General features: G+C 54.2%; 1 protein-coding gene across 3 annotated transcripts in view; it reads left to right on the top strand.

Moving 5' to 3' along the window:
* Nucleotides 1-17,327, top strand: part of ABCB9 (ATP binding cassette subfamily B member 9) — a 34,559-nt gene that overhangs the window by 10,136 nt on the left and 7,096 nt on the right. For 2 of the 3 annotated variants that reach the window (XM_082640931.1, XM_082640930.1), the window contains exons 2-9: nucleotides 2,907-3,591; nucleotides 7,784-7,898; nucleotides 8,481-8,611; nucleotides 9,532-9,737; nucleotides 11,891-12,088; nucleotides 13,386-13,514; nucleotides 15,682-15,870; nucleotides 16,323-16,496. In XM_082640931.1, coding sequence (XP_082497057.1) covers nucleotides 2,991-3,591; nucleotides 7,784-7,898; nucleotides 8,481-8,611; nucleotides 9,532-9,737; nucleotides 11,891-12,088; nucleotides 13,386-13,514; nucleotides 15,682-15,870; nucleotides 16,323-16,496 — 1,743 coding nt within the window. In that variant the 5' untranslated portion in view covers nucleotides 2,907-2,990. The remainder of the gene's footprint in view (nucleotides 1-2,906; nucleotides 3,592-7,783; nucleotides 7,899-8,480; nucleotides 8,612-9,531; nucleotides 9,738-11,890; nucleotides 12,089-13,385; nucleotides 13,515-15,681; nucleotides 15,871-16,322; nucleotides 16,497-17,327) is intronic. The other variant, XM_082640932.1, reaches the window with a different exon arrangement.

The following is a 17,327-nucleotide window of genomic DNA, read 5'->3' on the forward strand; positions in this document are numbered from 1 at the left end:
TCAGCTCTTGTTACTGTTGCTGCTGTCCTTGGCATTGTTATCACTGTGTGTCATCAGTTCTGCTTCTTAGCTGAGCCCCCTCTGGTATAGACTCTATTCTCCTTCAGTGAATACTCTCTGTTAGCACTTGCTATATGTATATATATATATTTTTTTAATTGAAGTATAGTTGATTTACAATGTTGTGTTAGTTTCTGGTGTACAGCAAAGTGATTCCGTTATCCATATATATATATATTCTTTTTCATATTCTTTTCCATTATGGTTTATTACAGGATATTGGATATAGTGCCCTGTGCTATACAGTAGGGCCTTGTTGTTTATCTGTTTTATATACAGTAATTTGTATCTGCTAGTCCCAAACTCCTAATTTATCCCTTCCCCACCCTTTGGTAACCACAAGTCTGTTTTCTGTCTGTGAGTCTGTTTCTGTTTCATAAATATTTGTGTCATATTTTAGATTCCACATATAAGTGATATCCTGTGGTATTTTTCTTTCTCTTTCTGACTCACTTCACTTAGTATGATAATCTCTAGGTCTATCCGTGTTGCTGCAAATGGCATTACTTCATTCTTTTTTATGGCTGAGTAGTATTCCATTGTATATATGTACCACATCTTCTTTATCCATTCATCTGTCGATGGACATTTAGGTTGCTTCCATGTCTTGGCTGCTGTAAGGACTTGATGTATTGACAAGCATTTTAGCTTAGCAGTTTAGAGCCCAGCTCTTGGAACCAGACAACTCTGCGTTCAAATCCCGGCTCTGCTGCTCACCAGCTGTGTGATCTTTGGCAAGTTATTAGCTTCTCTGGGCCTCAGTTTCTCCATCAGCTAAATGGGGATGATAGTAGTGTAAATCTCGCAAAGTTGCTGTGAGGATTAAGTAAGCAGACACATACGAAGCATGTGACCCACATAAAGGGTGGGGCTTCTAGGAAGGGCTGTGCTGCGTAACTGTTTGCTTGTAGTAATTGGGCACCTGCTGTGTGTCAGGCATGTGGTACCAAGATTGCGAGCCAGGTGCTGGGACCCTTCACACAGTGGCTCGAGTCCTGGCTTGGGCCTTTGTTGGCTGAGTGATATGGGCCATGTGCCTTTGCCTCTGTGTGCCTCAGTTTCCCCAGCTGTAAATGGGAATGTGGAAGCAGCGGCCTCATGGGGTTGTGTGGGGTTTCTGACATTGGTCTGAGCACTGGCGCTGTGGAGGGAGAGGGTCCCTCAGTCTGGCCCCCATTCCCAGTCACTACTCACAGTCACCCCTCCACTCGCTCTGCACCTCTCCCCTCCGCTGGGGACTCCAGAGCTTTGCCCATTTTGCAGATGGGACAACAAAGACCCCAGGGGAGAAAGGGATGAACCCAAGTCATGAGGTGGCACTCAGGGGCGCACCCAGTCTGGTCCCAGTCCTGCCCTGGACAAGCCCCACTCCAAAACTCAGGCCCCCAGGCCCACCTCCCTCCGTGTCTCTGCAGCTCCTGGCATCTCCCAGGCCCTGGTCCAGGCCTGAAGGACCCAACGTGGGACATACCTTAGGCAAAGCAGACATCGCACTCCAGAAAACCACAAGGGGCTAGGGCTGAGGGCGAGGGGCAACCTGGGCTGGAGGAAAAGATTCTGGAAACTTCCAGGCAGATACAAAAGTCTCTGGGTTGCTCATGGGCCTGCAGACACCCCTTCTGGTCTAAGAGGGTTCAGGTTTATTTGGGGAGACTGAAGGCCTGATGTGGGGAGGAGGGAAGTGGACAAACGTTTATTAAACATGCATCATACGTGGTAACAATCAGTAGCAATTATTGCGGGCTCAGCACTGTGCCCAGACCTGATGTTCACATATTAAACCTCCTGCTAACATTTTACAAAAGAAGCGACAGGTTCAGAGAAATTAATGATTTCAGTAGTAGTAGCGGTAGTGGTTATAAGACAGTGACTCTTCGTTACATCCTGTGCTGATCTCGGTTTCATCTGCAGAGCCCTGCACATCCCTGCACCCTCACCTCTCTGACCTCACGGGGCCTCTCTGCCTCCCTCAAGCCACACGTTCCTACCTCAGGCTCTGGCGTTGTCTGTTCCACCTGTCCAAAATGCTTTTCCCCCAAATCTCCACGTGGCAGACTCCCTCACCTCTTTCAATCTTACTCAAGGGTTACCTTCACAGCGAGGTCTTCCCTGGCCCCCTATTTATTTATTTGTTTGTTTGTTTGTTTGTTTGTTTTTGTCTGTGTTGGGTCTTCGTTGCTGCGCGCGGGCTATCTCTAGTTGCGGTGAGCGGGGGCTACTCTTCATTGCAGTGGGCGGGCTTCTCATTGTGGTGGCTTCTCTCGTTGCGGAACACAGGCTCTAGGCACGCGGGCTCAGTAGTTGTGGCTCGCGGGCTGTAGAGCACAGGCTCAGTAGTTGTGGCGCATGGGCTTAGTTGCTCCGCGGCATGTGGGATCTTCCTGGACCAGGGCTTGAACCCGTGTCCCCTGCATTGGCAGGCGGATTCTTAACCACTGCGCCACCAGGGAAGCCCTGGCCCACTATTTAAAATTGCCCTCACCGCCCCTCATGGCCCCTCGTTCCTCACACCCCAGCCCTATCTCTTAACATACTGTATCATTTAGTTATTAGGTTTATTATCTGTCTCTGACATGAGTGTCTCATCTCCACAAGAGCAGGGGTCTTTGTTATTTTTGTTCACTGTTAAATCCCCAGTGCAAAGAACAGAGTCTGGCCCACAGAGGGTGCTTAATCAATGTTCCTTGAATGAGTGGAACTGTCACAATACCTCTGTGAAATCAGTATTCTTGTCACTGCCATTTTACAGATGAGGAATCTGAGGCTCAGAGTTGTCAGGTGACTTGCCCAAGGTCACACAGCCAGCAAGTAGCACACCTGAACCCCTTGCCCTGTTGCCCCTGCAGGTCTGGCCTCGCCCCACAGACAATGGCCTTGCCCCCATGAGCTAGAGCCTGCCCCTCGGTGCCTGCCCACCACCCGCCAGCAGGATGCAGCTGTGGAAGGCCGTGGTGGTGACCCTGGCCTTCATGAGCTTGGACGTCGGCATGACCACGGCCATCTACGTCCTCAGCCACCTGGACCGCAGCCTGCTGGAGGACATCCGGCACTTCAACATCTTTGACTCGGTGCTGGACCTCTGGGCGGCTTGCCTGTACCGCAGCTGCCTGCTGCTGGGGGCCACCATTGGCGTGGCCAAGAACAGCGCCCTGGGGCCCCGGCGGCTGCGGGCCTCGTGGACGGTCATCGCCCTCGTGTGCCTCTTCGCGGGCATCTACACCATGGTGAAGCTGCTGCTCTTCTCCGAGGTACGCAAGCCAGTCCGGGACCCGTGGTTCTGGGCTCTCTTCGTGTGGACCTACGTCTCACTCGCTGCGTCCTTCCTGCTCTGGTGGCTGCTGTCCACAGTGCAGCCGGACGCCAAGGCCCTCGAGCGGGGGGCAGGGGCCGAGGCCGAGGGCCTCCCTGGGGAGGACCGGCCCGCGCCCGAGCAGGCCTCCGGGGCCACGCTGCAGAAGCTGCTGTCCTACACCAAGCCCGACATCGCCTTCCTCGTGGCCGCCTCCTTCTTCCTCATCATGGCAGCTCTGGGTGAGTGAGGGCCCGCTTCTCTCCTCTCAGATTTTAACATCTTACTTACGTGGTTCAGACATCAAACTGATACGCAAAGGTAAACACGGAGAGTTTCACTCCTAATTCTACCCCTGACTACCCTGATCCCGGTGCCCAGGGCTAACTACAGAAAAAGGTTCCGGAAGCTTCCAAGTGGGCAGGAAACCACTTTTTTTTTTTTTTTTTTTTTTTTGCGGTACGCGGGCCTCTCACTGCCGTGGCCTCCCCCGTTGTGGAGCACAGGCTCCGGACGCGCAGGCTCAGCGGCCATGGCTCACGGGCCCAGCCGCTCCGCGGCATGTGGGATCCTCCCAGACCGGGGCACGAACCTGTGTCCCCTGCATCAGCAGGCGGACTCTCCACCACTGCGCCACCAGGGAAGCCCAGGAAACCACTTTTATTCCTCTCTCGTATACGCTTCCAGCGTTTCCTTATGCAGCTACAAGCAAATAAGTACACGTCACTCTCCCCACCTCTTACACTCCATTCTGTGTCTTGCTTTTCTCACTTAACAATATATCCCGGAATTTTTCCAATCAGTATCTCATTCTTTTATTTGGCTGTGTAATACTGCACTGTGTGGCTGTACCATAGATTATTTAGTCGGTCTCCCGTTGTTGGACTCTTGGGTTGTTTTGAGTCTTTTTCTCTTGTTCATACATGTTTCATATAAATGTGCATATGTCTGTAGGATAAGTTCCTAGAAATGGCATCTATAGGTTCAAAGCATTTTTTGTAATGAAGCAGAATAGAATAGAGCCATCAGGGTATGTAGTCTGTGGTAAGATTATTGTTTTGTGAAACTTTTAGTTTAGCTGTGTGCACCTGTGTGTGTGTTCTGGTTGGTGATGTAAATTGTATCTGTTACTGTGGATCTGGTCCAAACAGTTTGAAAGCAACACTCCAGCAACCTGGGTGGGAAGGGACATCACAGGGTGGAAACTCCACGGGTTCTGGGGGTGACAAGGCCCAGGTACCAATCCCAGTCCTGCTCCGGGCCTGGCTGTGAGACCGTGGGCAAGTGCTCAGACCTTTCAGAGCCTCACTTCCTCCTTCTGTGAAATGGGGATTGGGAGCATCCTTATCCCAAGGTGTTGTAAAGTATGAATAAAAAGACAGAGAGGAGAAGGACAGGTACAGAGCTTGGTATGGCATGATGAGTACAGGAATGTTAGCTGCTATGAGTCGTTACATGTTTAACTCCCAGGGACAGAGTCTGGGAGTAGCCACAAAGCCAGAGTGATCTGAGAGAGGACAGGCGAACCCCAGAGCCCATTTCCTCATACCCTCCATCCTCCACCCTCAGTCCCGGCCCCTTAACCGCTGTGTGATTTTAGGCAAGTTCCTTAACCTCTCTGAGTCTCATCTCCTCATCTGTAAAATGGGCAGTAGCAGTTGCGGGGTTGTGTAATCCGAGTAAGACGCCTCGGACAGCTCGCGGCACATGGAAAGCTCCCAGTAAACTTCAGTGGCCGTGAGTGTTGGGATGGCCCCTTTTCATTTAACCAGATAGTTTCTCCTCCTCGTGCTTCAAGGCCCAAATGTCTGCTCCTGAGACCCCTACTCAGATTTTGCCGACCGTGGCCCTTAATCACAGCATTGGTGACATGAAAATCACGCGTCCACTCTCCTTTCTCCCCTTCCAGGCTTTGAGCCCCTCGCGGACAGGGGCCAGGCCTGACTCATCCAGGGCCCCTGATACCTGGCACAGAATCAGACTCACTGAGTGAATGGATGAATGAATGAATGACCGTCCTGCCTGTGTCGGCAGATGTTGCCCCCACGGCCTCGTTTCCCCTGCCTCCCAGGTTGCTGTTGTCAGCTGGTGTGCGCTTAGGGAATACAGATGTCCTAAAATACAGCCGGGCAGATGGCACCAGCCTGCAGGATTATGTCAAGGTTATGGGCTTCAACTTGAAATCAGGCCCCCCGACTTCATCAGTAATTTTAATCAAGTTTACTTCGCGTGGCCAAGCTTCGGCTTCTCATCCTGCAATGAGGGCTTCTTCAGGTTATTGTGAAAATTAAATGAGGTGAAGCACGGGGCCTGGCAAAACTAGGTACTTCTTCCTAAAAGTTAGGTACTGTGATTATGAACAATTATTTTTCAATCAGCAAGCATCCAGTAGGGTTCAGCTTTTTCTGAAACCTTATCATCTAAAAGAACAACCACCCATTGTGAAAAAAAAAATGGTTCGTTTTAGTGCTGAGTATCTCCCCTTGAGATATGGATTTCATGGCAACCTAAGTACAATAACCTTGGGCAAATGACTTAGCCTCTCTGAGCCTCAGTTTCCTCATCTGTAAAGTGGGAAGAATGATAATAGACCACCTATGGGGTTATTGGGAAGCATTTGAGACTTGAAAGAGATGAGGGAGCAGCTATCTGGGGTAACAGTGCTCCAGGCAAAGGGAACAGCCCGTGCAAAGGTCCTGAGGCAGGAAGGTGCCTGGTCGTTAAAGGAAAAGCAGAGAGGCCAGCGCAGCTGGAGCAGAGGGAGTGGGGAGAGAGAAGAAGATGAGGCAGCTCAGTAGCAGGGCCCAGTCGTGCAGGGTGCCGTCAGCCACTGTAAGGCCTTTGACTTTGATGCTGGATGAGATGATCTGCCTTGGGTTTCACAGGCTCCCGCTGTCCGTTGAGCAGAGAACAGGCTGATGGGGATAAAGGTGTCAGCAGGGGGAACCAGGGGTTTGCTGAGATAGAGTCCAAAGGAGGTGGACAAACCCGGGTGGGGCGGTAGAGGCAGAATATTCTGGAAATAGTTTGAAGGTGGAGCCACAGGATTTGTTGATGGACCAGAGAGTTTCACCTGGTTCTTGGGCAAATTGGACAAAAGAGTTTGCCTACCTGCTTAGCACAGCACCCTACCCAGCAAGGGCTCCATAAATGTCCGTGGTGGTTAATATCATCACTGGTGCTTGCTGGAATCATAATGCTGCTAGAGCTCGCTGACGCCCTTTACTTCCCTGTGGGTAAACTGAGGCAGAGATTCAGCTGAGGTAGAACTTCACAGGGGTGGCTGGAGACCCCATCTGGCCAAGGACACAGGGGAGACAGAGGCCCTCTCCGCTGCCGCCCTGTGGTCCCGGTGCTGAGACCAGCAGAGGGCGCCAGAACGCCATGGAAGGCCTCACTGTCCCGGTTGAGCCAGTCCTGTAGAGCTGACCAGGGAACGGCCTGCCCCACCTCCACCTGCCCAGGGTTCATTCATTGACCTTTATTGAGTGACTCCTGTTTGCCCAGCCCTGAGCCAGGCTTTGGCTGCTGAAAGAGCTGCCGTGAAAACAGGGGACACAGCCTGGTCTGACCACCTTCTATTCCGTGTCCGTCATTTCCGTAAGATGGGAGCGGGCATTTATTCTGGGCTCTTGGCGGTGAAGGCAAAGGAACGAGCCCTCAGGTTGGGAGCTCATTTGGGTTTGAGTCCTGGCCCTTCCTCCTAATTGCTATGGGACCTTGGGCGAATTACTCAGCCTCTCTGAGTCTCCCATTCCACCTCTGTGAAATGGGGTGACGTCCCTGCCCAATGCCCCCCTCCCCACGTCCACCCAGGATTGTTGTGAAGATATAGCAGGACGTATGGGTAAGAAATTTTCTGACAAACTGTAAAGTGCCCCATCAAGAGGGGCGGGGTGGCAATTTACAGCATTGCTCAGAACCAGAATATCAACATACTCTGAGGGTCTAGAATTTGGACTCTGAACCCTCGGCCAAAGAGAAGGCAGTGAACTTTGGCGTCTGTCAGCCACCAGTTGTGTGGCTGAGTGAGCGTCAGCTCATCTTTTCAGCTCCACTTTCCTCATCTGTACAATGGGTGGTAACAGAGCTGACTTCAGAGTCCACGTGCAGAGGGGGTGAACTGTCACACGGGAGCCCCTCGGCTCTGTGGGCTCGAGGCCCGGTCGCCAGTATTCATGATAGCACGACCCAGTCTGTATAGATTAAGTAACTCACATTTCCCGTGTTCCCGTTCTCTGAAAAGAGAGGGCATTAAGCAGTGTGGGACCCCTTCCCTGCCCCCTGCCCCGCTGAGAAGCAGGAGTTTGCCGAGAGAGAAAACCCCACGGTGGAGTCAGCACTGTGGGTGGTGTGGGGGCTTCCAGAGGCTCAGGAGGAAGGACAGAGGCTCCCCCGGTTGCAGACGCCCCCTGAGCCGCCCTGTCTCCACAGGAGAGACCTTCCTCCCCTACTACACGGGCCGGGCCATCGATGGCATCGTCATCCAGAAGAGCATGGAGCAGTTCAGCACGGCCGTCATCGTCATGTGTGTGCTGGCCATCGGCAGGTAGCGGCCCATGCCCTCCCCCACCCGCCCAGGCCTGCCGCGGGGAAGGAGGGCAGGGCCAGCTCCCGAGAGGAAAAGGGGCCAGGGAGGCCCAGGAAATGCCCCTGGGGAGCCTGTGCCTCAGCTGGTCCCCGTGGTAACCAACACCCCAACTGGCTTAGTTCTGCCCCTTTGGTTGAGCCACACCCTAGAGCAACGCCCTTTTGTCCCTACAAATGGCTTCAGTCCTCAGGGTTCCCCCTTTCACCAGCACCCTCCCACCCCCGGTGGTTTTCCAAGCGGGAAACAAGGACCAGCCTTGTCTGTGCTCTTCTGGAAGGGAGAGGGGTCTGGCTGGCGGAGCTGGGTCCTTCACCCACAGTAAACGCCGTCCCCTCTGTGCCCTCACCTTGGGTGCTCCTGTTGGGAAGAGGGAAACCCCGTGGTGGTGCCAGCTCCGGAGAGTGGGCTCGAGGTCGGGGTGCCACCCGGTCTCTGCCCTGCGAGGGGTCCACGCCTGCCAGCAGAGGGGGGTGGCGGGGGGTGGCGGTTGGCTGTCGGAAGGACGTCGTGCTATATATAACATCTCTTATCTGCAATTAGCTCATTTGCCGCAGGTATTCGGGGCGGCATTTTTACCCTCATATTTGCCAGACTGAACATTCGCCTTCGGAACCGTCTCTTCCGCTCGCTGGTATCTCAGGAGACGAGCTTCTTTGACGAGAATCGCACAGGTTGGTCCTCCTGGGGCCTCGGGGGACCCGGGGCTGGGCCCGGCCAGGTGGGCTTGCCTTGCATTGAGGATTTAAGTGGGTACGTCCATTGTCTCAGTCCTGATGGCTTTTCCTGCCGTCCAGTTCTGGATGGGGACACCCCGGCAGGCTGGCTTGGGCCTCTGGCCCTGCCTGAGCCCTGGGGAGCTGGCCTGCTGGCTGAGGTTTTGGTGTGAACTGCGGCCACTATAGGACCCTCGCTAGGCCACCCGATGTCCCTGCAGCAACCAGGCCTCACCTCCCACTGGCTTGTGGGAAGCACAAGGGCCGGGACTACCCAGGCCTGTGGCCTGAGAGGCCCAGCTCCTATGGGAGTGAGCAGGGAAGACATTACAGCATCCGGCCCAGACCCAGGCTCTGAGGGAGACCAGCCTGGGTGCAAGCTCTGTCACTAACTTCACCTCTCTGAGCCTCTGTTTTCTCCTCTGTAAAATGGGAACAATAACGGTAGCTGCCCTGTGGGATTGCTGTGGAACTCTTAGCCCAGTATCCAGCAGTCAGTAAAGGGCTTTCTGTTCCTCTCTCCTCCACAGCCCAGATTGTTATTTCTGTGAGGGAAGAGGGGAGTGGCCCCTCTGCCAGTGACAGGGAGGAGACGTGGGCTCGGCTCTGGCTCAGTCACGGACACGCTGTGTGGTGCTGAGCAAGCCTCTTCCCTTTCCTGAGCCTCAGCTGCCTCCTCTGTGCTCTGAGAGGTGTGAAGCTGGAGCAAGATGCTGGTGACACGGCCTGGGCTCAGAGCAGCCCTCAAGGGGCATCCGCTCTCCTTCCCTCCCCACCCTGCCCAGAAGGTGGGGAAGGCCTGAGCTCCCCGAGGGTCCCCTGCCGCTGCCCACAGTGACCCCATTGCCACAGCGGGAGCTGAGCTGCCTGTGTTCCAGGGGACCTCATCTCCCGCCTCACCTCGGACACCACCATGGTCAGCGACCTGGTCTCCCAGAATATCAACATCTTCCTGCGGAACACGGTCAAGGTCACGGGCGTGGTGGTCTTCATGTTCAGCCTCTCCTGGCAGCTCTCCTTGGTCACCTTCATGGGCTTCCCCATCATCATGATGGTGTCTGACATCTACGGCAAGTACTACAAGGTAGGCCCCGCCTGGTCTCCGCTGGGGTCTCAGCACTGGCAGCTCCTGAGTGACCCCTTAGGCAGGTTCAGGGGGCCACCAGGGGCTAGTGAAGGACTCATCGTAAGGCTGCATTTGTGTTCATTCACTGATTCATTTCACTCATTCAATAAATATTTATTGAGCACCTACCATGTCCCAGGCACTGAGATATATCAATGAAACAGGGCCCTTGCCTTCAGGAGGCTTATATTCTAATAAGAGAAACAGACAATAAATAACAACAATGCTAATAATGAAGATATATATAATACAGTAAAAGATCATAACTGCTAAGGAGAAAAATTAAGAGAGAGATGGGGAGCATTGGGGCTGGTTGCCAGTTTTAGATAGATCTCTCTGAGAAGGTGACATTTCAGTAAAGAGGTGGACAGCTTGGGGAAGCACATTCCCAGCAGAGGTACAGCCAGTGCAAAGGCCCTGAGGTGGGAATGTGCCTGGCGTGTTTGCGGAGCCTCAGAGAGGCCGGTGAGGCCAGAGCCAGGAGTGAGGGGAGAGCAGGGAGGTGACGGGGGCCAGATGGTGTCGGCCTTTGTGGGAAGTTTGGTTTTCACTCTGAGTGCAAAGTTTGCTCTGTTTCTATACGTTTTGTGTCAGGGGGGAGGGCTCAGGCCCCCAGGAGCGGGACCCTCGCCCACGATGCAGTGATGGGCAGGCAGCAGTCCCCTCAGGCCGCCCCTTGGCACTGCCTCTGTCAGAAGGGTCAGCCTGTAAGCTAGGCCCCTGCCTCACTTTCCTCCTGCTTCCTGCGATGGTGGGTGCCCCAGAGCCCTAACGGAGCCAGGCTGGGTTCAGACAGTGTAGGTGGCCCCTCCTCAGTGCTCCAGGCCTGCGGGGGCAGAGACACTCCTGAGCAGGGGCTTGGACACGTGATCAGCTCAGGGTCCCCAATTTGGTCGGAACCCTTGGTGCCCATGATCTGAGGCCAGCCCCCAGATGGATCCGTTCCCCACAGTCCGATGTGTCACCTCTGGCAGAGCCCACCACCCAGGAGGGCCCTCTCCCCAGCAGTTCTGGGTCACCGGCCTCACTGTTTTCCTCCCTGAGTAGAAAAAGTAAATATATGAGTTGGAGTTGGAGCCGTTTCCCTTCCACACCACCCTTCCTGCCTTCCTGCCCGCCCCCGAGAGGGGGCAGGAAACCCTGGAGCTCCCTGCACCAGCCCGCCTCTGCACACACCTCAGGCCCCACCTTTAAGTTCAACCGGCCAGGACCTCAAGGAAGCCCTGTTTATTTCTCGTACCTGTACCCGAATGTGTAGGTTACAGACATCGCCACAAGCCACACACATCGCCCACAGCCAGACATGGCTTCTCCCAGGATGCCTGAGTGTACTGCATGCTTCCGATGGCCTGGGTATGACTCGCAGGTCATGGGACATGCCTGTGGAGGAGGCTGTCTCAGCCTCCTGGGCAGCCTTCCTGGCTGGTGTGAGATTCTGAGTGTGGTTACTGAAAGCCTGAATAGCGTGGCCCAGGGCGGCTTCTGGAACTCTGTGGGCAGCAGCCTGGTGGTCATGTACTTGGAACCACTTCTCAGCCATCCATCTCCAGTTACAAGCACACGATGAGGGCAGATTTCATAGCCCGTGGCCTCCACCACCATCTAGAACTTGGCTAGGAGTTCTGGAATCTCTGTGCCAACCCTCAGGCTCTCACCTAATTTAATATATGTTGCTGGATGTAAATGGTGCCTCCTTAATAGTTAGTGTTTCTTGTGTAGTGTACAACCTGAACAACCATCCAGGGCATCCCTGCTCTTATGCCAGCACCGAATCAGGTATTGAGACTTCTTTTTCTGAGGATTACCCAAAACTGTATGGTCACGCATAACCTCCTCTGAATACTGGAGATGACTTCATGATCAGCCTCCCCATGCCTCAGGAGCTCACCCTAAGAGCCCAGCTGGAGTCTGTTCTCTGAGTTCAGCAAATCAAGCTAGAAGGGAATGGGGGAGGAGGGGAACTGGGCCTTATCCCCTTGTCCCTGGAACTCCCTGCACAGAGCTGGCACCAACTAAAGATAGAAAACACCAGAGAGGCCTGGGGGCTCCGGCAGAGGGTGAGACTGTCTGTTTTGGGGTCTCTTCCTTCTTGTCGCCCCTCCCACCCATAGAGGCTCTCCAAGGAGGTCCAGAATGCCCTGGCCAGAGCCAGCAGTACGGCCGAGGAGACCATCAGCGCCATGAAGACGGTCCGGAGCTTCGCCAACGAGGAGGAGGAGGCGGACGTGTACTCACGGAAGCTGCAGCAGGTCTACAAGCTGAACAGGAAGGAGGCTGCGGCCTACATGTACTACGTCTGGGGCAGCGGGGTACGTGCCCCGGCCTGGGCAGGTCTGACACAAAGATGGGGGACCCCTAGATAGGACATTAGCCCAGGTCCAGGCATGCTGATGTGACACTTGACTTTGTCCCAACTTTCTGCTTGTCCTCAGAGAATCTTTCTGGAAAGGAATTCAGCCTCTCGGGGCATGTCCTCAAACAGGGCACCTCCTCTCTCCCTCTCGCCTGGGCGTGGGGTGGCAGGGTAGGAGCTTTCTTTTCCCAGCTAGGGAAGCGTCCCTGCCAAGGTGGAGAGTCACCCCGAGGCCAGCTGGGACCCATCCTCGGCCGCTTCCCTGCAGGTCCTGTGTCACAACTACACACATGCCCCCATTAGAGTGTCCAGCTCACTCCCTGGGGGTGAGTTACAGCCCCTCCTGGAGAAGAAACACTTGGGTCCTGTCACTGTGTGCTGGCCACATCTCGGGGTGGGCTGTTGGGGAACAGCTGGGGTAGGAATGAGGAGGGTTTGGAGTTTAGGGGGAGGAATGAGAGGGTGGTCTACAGGGAAAGCAGGGAATAAGGACCTTCTGGGTCCCCCCAGGATGGGCCACCCCTCAGAAGTGCCCAGCCAAGGAGAGGAAGGGCCTGAAATCCAGCTCAGCTAGCCAAGCCTCTTGGCAGTCTGCCCACCAGCAGGGGCGCCTCTTGCCGCTTGTGCAAAGGCACTGTGGTCCAGCCATTGATCTAGTTCTGACCCAGCATCGCTGGCTTGGGATGAGGAAGGGCAAATAGGGACCCAGTGGGTTGTCATGGGTACGCAGGTCCCACTCCTCTCGCAGACCACTCCCCCAGACACCAGAGGGGGCTGGAGGCAAGCACACCCTGGACACAGCCCCTCCTTCATGGAAACACAGACCTCGTCTGCTTTGTCTGGCTTGCTGTGTGACCTTAGCCAGTGGACTCAGCCTCTCTGAACCATGCTCTTCCCAATAAGGAGAAGACTAATAGCTCCAGTTTGGCCTCGCTGAGGCGCCTGGGGGCTGTGTATGTGTGCCAGGGCCTTACAAAGCAAGCCTTGTTCCCAGCCAGGCTCATGGCCTGTTCCAGCTGGGGGCCTTTGCAGGGAAAAACTCCATGGCGGGGGCGGGGAGGGCATGAGTGACAGAAGGGCCCCAGCTTGTGGGAGGCCATCCCTGCTGCGGGCTGGAGTTTCAGCCTGTGGCTGTGAGTGAGGCGCCCACAGCTGCTCTCACCTCCCCTGCGGGGCAGGGGACAGAGGGGCTGGGGGGAAGGTCTGAGCCAAGGCCCCCACGACTCAGATCCCCCTTTCCCTCTTCCCTCCAGCTCACGCTGCTGGTGGTCCAGGTCAGTATCCTCTACTACGGGGGCCACCTCGTCATCTCAGGCCAGATGACCAGCGGCAATCTCATCTCCTTCATTATCTACGAGTTTGTCCTGGGAGATTGTATGGAGGTGAGGGGCCGGCGGGGGGAGGGGGGCCCCGGGGAGAAGGGAGAGGGATCTAAATGGGGCTGCTCCAGGGTTCACGGGAGGTGGTGTTTCTTTCTAAAGAACGTGACAATACCAATAATACTAATAAAGAGAGTAATACAGACAAGTGACAGCGACTCCGTTTATGGAGCAAAGTGGCAACGACAGCGATTATTTCAGAAGGTTCTCCTGAGCACACTGTACGCAGTCAGTGCTACTCCAGTCCCCATTTCCCAGAAAAAGAAGCTGAGGCTCAGAGGGGTTAAACGACTTGCCCACCATGTTTGTAAGGGAACCGAATTCAGAGCCAGGTGGTCTGACTTTATTGTAACCCACTTTAAAGAGTAGCTCCATGGAAAAAGAACAGAGTGGGTTTCTTTTTTTTTTAATAGATTATGTCTTAATTCGGCTGCCCCCACCAGCAGGTCCCGAGGCTAGGGAGCTGGCGTGCCTGTGCCGATGCTGCGATCAGTCACTGCTGGAGGATGCTTGGAGTGCTTCTCTGGTCTGCCTCCCTCCCCCCACAAAGCCCTCCGGCACTGAGGTTGAGCCTCTGTGTCCCGCAGTGATAAAGCTCAAAGATGCGGCAGGGGAGGGGCGGGTTAGCATCTGCTGCAGATGGCACTTTGCGTTAGCTACGGTCATCCATGCGGTGTCATTTGAATCAGCGTCTCGGAATCCGTGCTTCAGAAATATCCACACTAGTGGGCAAAGACATGTGTCCCAGAATGTTCAGTGCGGCATCGTTTATCATGGTGAAAAGTCAAGTGCCTGTCAACCAGCGATTGGGTGAACACAGTACATCTGTATTCTAGAAACAGCCCATCTGTGCTATGAAAACTAGGCAGCAGCCACAAACATGAGGCAGTGCTGTGTGCACTGGCATGGAAAGAGCCCTAAGACATGCTGTTTGGAAAAAGCTAATCCCCGAGTCATAAGGATGGTCTGATCCCACTTGTGGGTTTTTTTTTCATCTCAAAATGATTTAATTACATATGTGCATGTGTTTGTAAAAGCACAGAGAAAGGACCCGAAAGACACAGTGCTCGGATAACCGGGGCCACCTCTGGGATGAAGCAAGAAAGACAACTTACACACAGCACGTGTATCTTAATAGAAATAATTATATCCAGATGTTATGAGAATAGCCGTAGCTGTGGTGTGTTGGGGGTTTACTATGTGCTGAGCACTGTCTTCGCGGAACCATGACAATGGTACTAATATCACCCCCACTTCATCAACCAGGACCCGCAGTCACAGCTCGTAAGGGCCTGAACTCGGGAGCCAGATGCGCCTGGGTTCGAATCCCGGCTCTGCCACTTCCTGGCTGTGTGACCTGGGGGAAGTTACTTGAGCTCTCTGTGCCTCAGTTTCCGTATCACCAGAAAGGAGATAATGATAGAACCTACCTCGTAACATATATAAGTACTCAGTAAAATGAGTCATTATTCACACTTATACTTGTGTATATTTTTACCCAAGGAGATGTATAGTATAAATGAAGGGCCATTTTTATTTTTTATTTTTTATTTTTTATTTTTCTTTTTGCGGTATGCGGGCCTCCCACCGTTGTGGCCTCCCCCGCTGCGGAGCACAGGCTCCGGACGCGCAGGCCCAGCGGCCATGGCTCACGGGCCCAGCCGCTCCGCGGCACATGGGATCCTCCCAGACCGGGGCACGAACCCGCATCCCCTGCATCGGCAGGCGGACTCCCAACCACTGCGCCACCAGGGAGGCCCGAAGGGCCATTTTTAAAATTGAAATTTAAAAATTCTGTGACAGCTGAAAAAGGAAGGTCCGATTCCTGTTCTGCCACATTCTGCTTAGTTCATTTAACTTCTCTGTGCTTCCATTTCCTCCTCTGGGGGGTGATAACACCTACCCTGCTGGACGGTGGTGAGGTTTAGCTATAACACACAAGGCACCGGTATTTTTTATTGCTGTCCTCATTTTTTCATTGTCGTCATGGTCTGCTGTACTAGCAGGTGGGGCTCCAGCAGCCTCCTGTGGGCACCCCGCCCCCAGAACTGCTGCTGCGTTCTTGGCTCTCTCCTCACCCGCTTCAGCTCTCTGGCACCATGGCGGGGGGAGGGGTGTCCCAGGATCGGGACGTCGATGGGTCAGGAACGTGTGTCTACTCCCCCCGCAGTCCGTGGGCTCCGTCTACAGCGGCCTGATGCAAGGAGTCGGGGCTGCGGAGAAGGTGTTCGAGTTCATTGACCGGCAGCCAACCATGGTGCATGATGGGAACTTGGCCCCCGACCACCTGGAGGGCCGGGTGGACTTTGAGAACGTGACTTTCACCTACCGCACTCGGCCCCACACCCAAGTCTTGCAGGTGAGAGACGGCCCAAGCACCCCCCCCAAGTCATCCTTTCCCTCATCCCATCTCTCGCGCACCTCCTACAGGCCAGGCCATGGCAGTGCAGCCAGGAAATGAAAGGCCAGGAACACTGAAGACAGATCATTAACAAAAGGATTCCTGGAGAAGTGCTAGGAAGGCAATAAGTCAGGGGTAGTCTGCAGAGATGGTATTAGCAGTCAAGGAGGGCTTCTCGGAGGAGGTGACATTTGATATGAGACCTAAACAAGGAGCAGGAGCCAGCCGACGGCTCTCTGCAGAAAGAACATTCCAGGCAAAGGAGACAAGTATAAAAGTGCTGCCAAATCCTAGAAAGGAGAGCATTCTGGGGGCCGGCGGTGGGGCAGGCTGGGAAGGGTGCCCGCCTGCGTCTGAGGCCAGAGCATATGAGCCAGGGGCCCCACACCGTGTCTGCGTGTTCCTTGCAGAATGTCTCCTTCAGCCTGTCCCCAGGAAAGGTGACAGCGCTCGTGGGGCCGTCGGGCAGTGGGAAGAGCTCCTGTGTCAACATCCTGGAGAACTTCTACCCCCTGGAAGGGGGTCGCGTGCTGCTGGATGGGAAGCCCATCAGCGCCTATGACCACAAGTACTTGCACCGAGTGGTACGTGCATGGGCCTTTGCTGCCCTCCTCCGCCCTTTCCTTGTCTGACCTTCTCTCCCACGAGCACGCACACAGGTGCAGGGAAGAGGGCTCAGGACACACATACAGGGCTTCCCTGGTGGCGCAGTGGTTGAGAGTCCGCCTGCTGATGCAGGGGACATGGGTTCGTGCCCCGGTCCGGGAAGATCCCACATGCCGCGGAGCGGCTGGGCCCGTGAGCCATGGCCGCTGAGCCTGCGTGTCCGGAGCCTGTGCTCCGCAGCGGGAGAGGCCACAACAGTGAGAGGCCCGCGTACGGCAAAAAAAAAAAAAAAGACACACGTACATTTCAAAGAATTATCACCAGTTCAAGAAGTGGAACATTCCAGCACTCTCCCCCCAAGAAGCAATGTCTTGCCTGACGCTCACTATCGTCATTTCCGTGCTTTTCTTTTGTTCCCATCTCTGCGCCTCCCCAAACAGCGCAGCTGTGTTTTGCTAGTTTTAAACTCCGTCTGGCTGGAACCGTAACGTGTGTATTCTTTGTGTCTTGTTCCTTCCACTCAGTGTTATTTGTGAGTTTTCCAGGTTGAGGCCGTGTTTGTAGTTCACTCATTTTCATTTCTGGAAGATAATCCACTGTGTAAACATGGCACAGTCCGTTTATACATTCTGTTCTTGATGGATATTTCGGTTGTTTCCTGTTTTTTTACTATTACCAGCAATACCGATATGGATAGTTTAGTCCATATCACGGTGCCCATGGGTGGGTAGGTTCTCCTAGAGCCTCAGCTTTAGTAGTTACTACCATTAAGGTGGTTTACTTTTTTTTTTTTTTTTTTTTTTTTTTTA

This window comes from Mesoplodon mirus, assembly GCF_964341445.2.
Source record: "Mesoplodon mirus genome assembly, chromosome: 13".
Lineage (NCBI taxonomy): Eukaryota > Metazoa > Chordata > Mammalia > Artiodactyla > Ziphiidae > Mesoplodon > Mesoplodon mirus.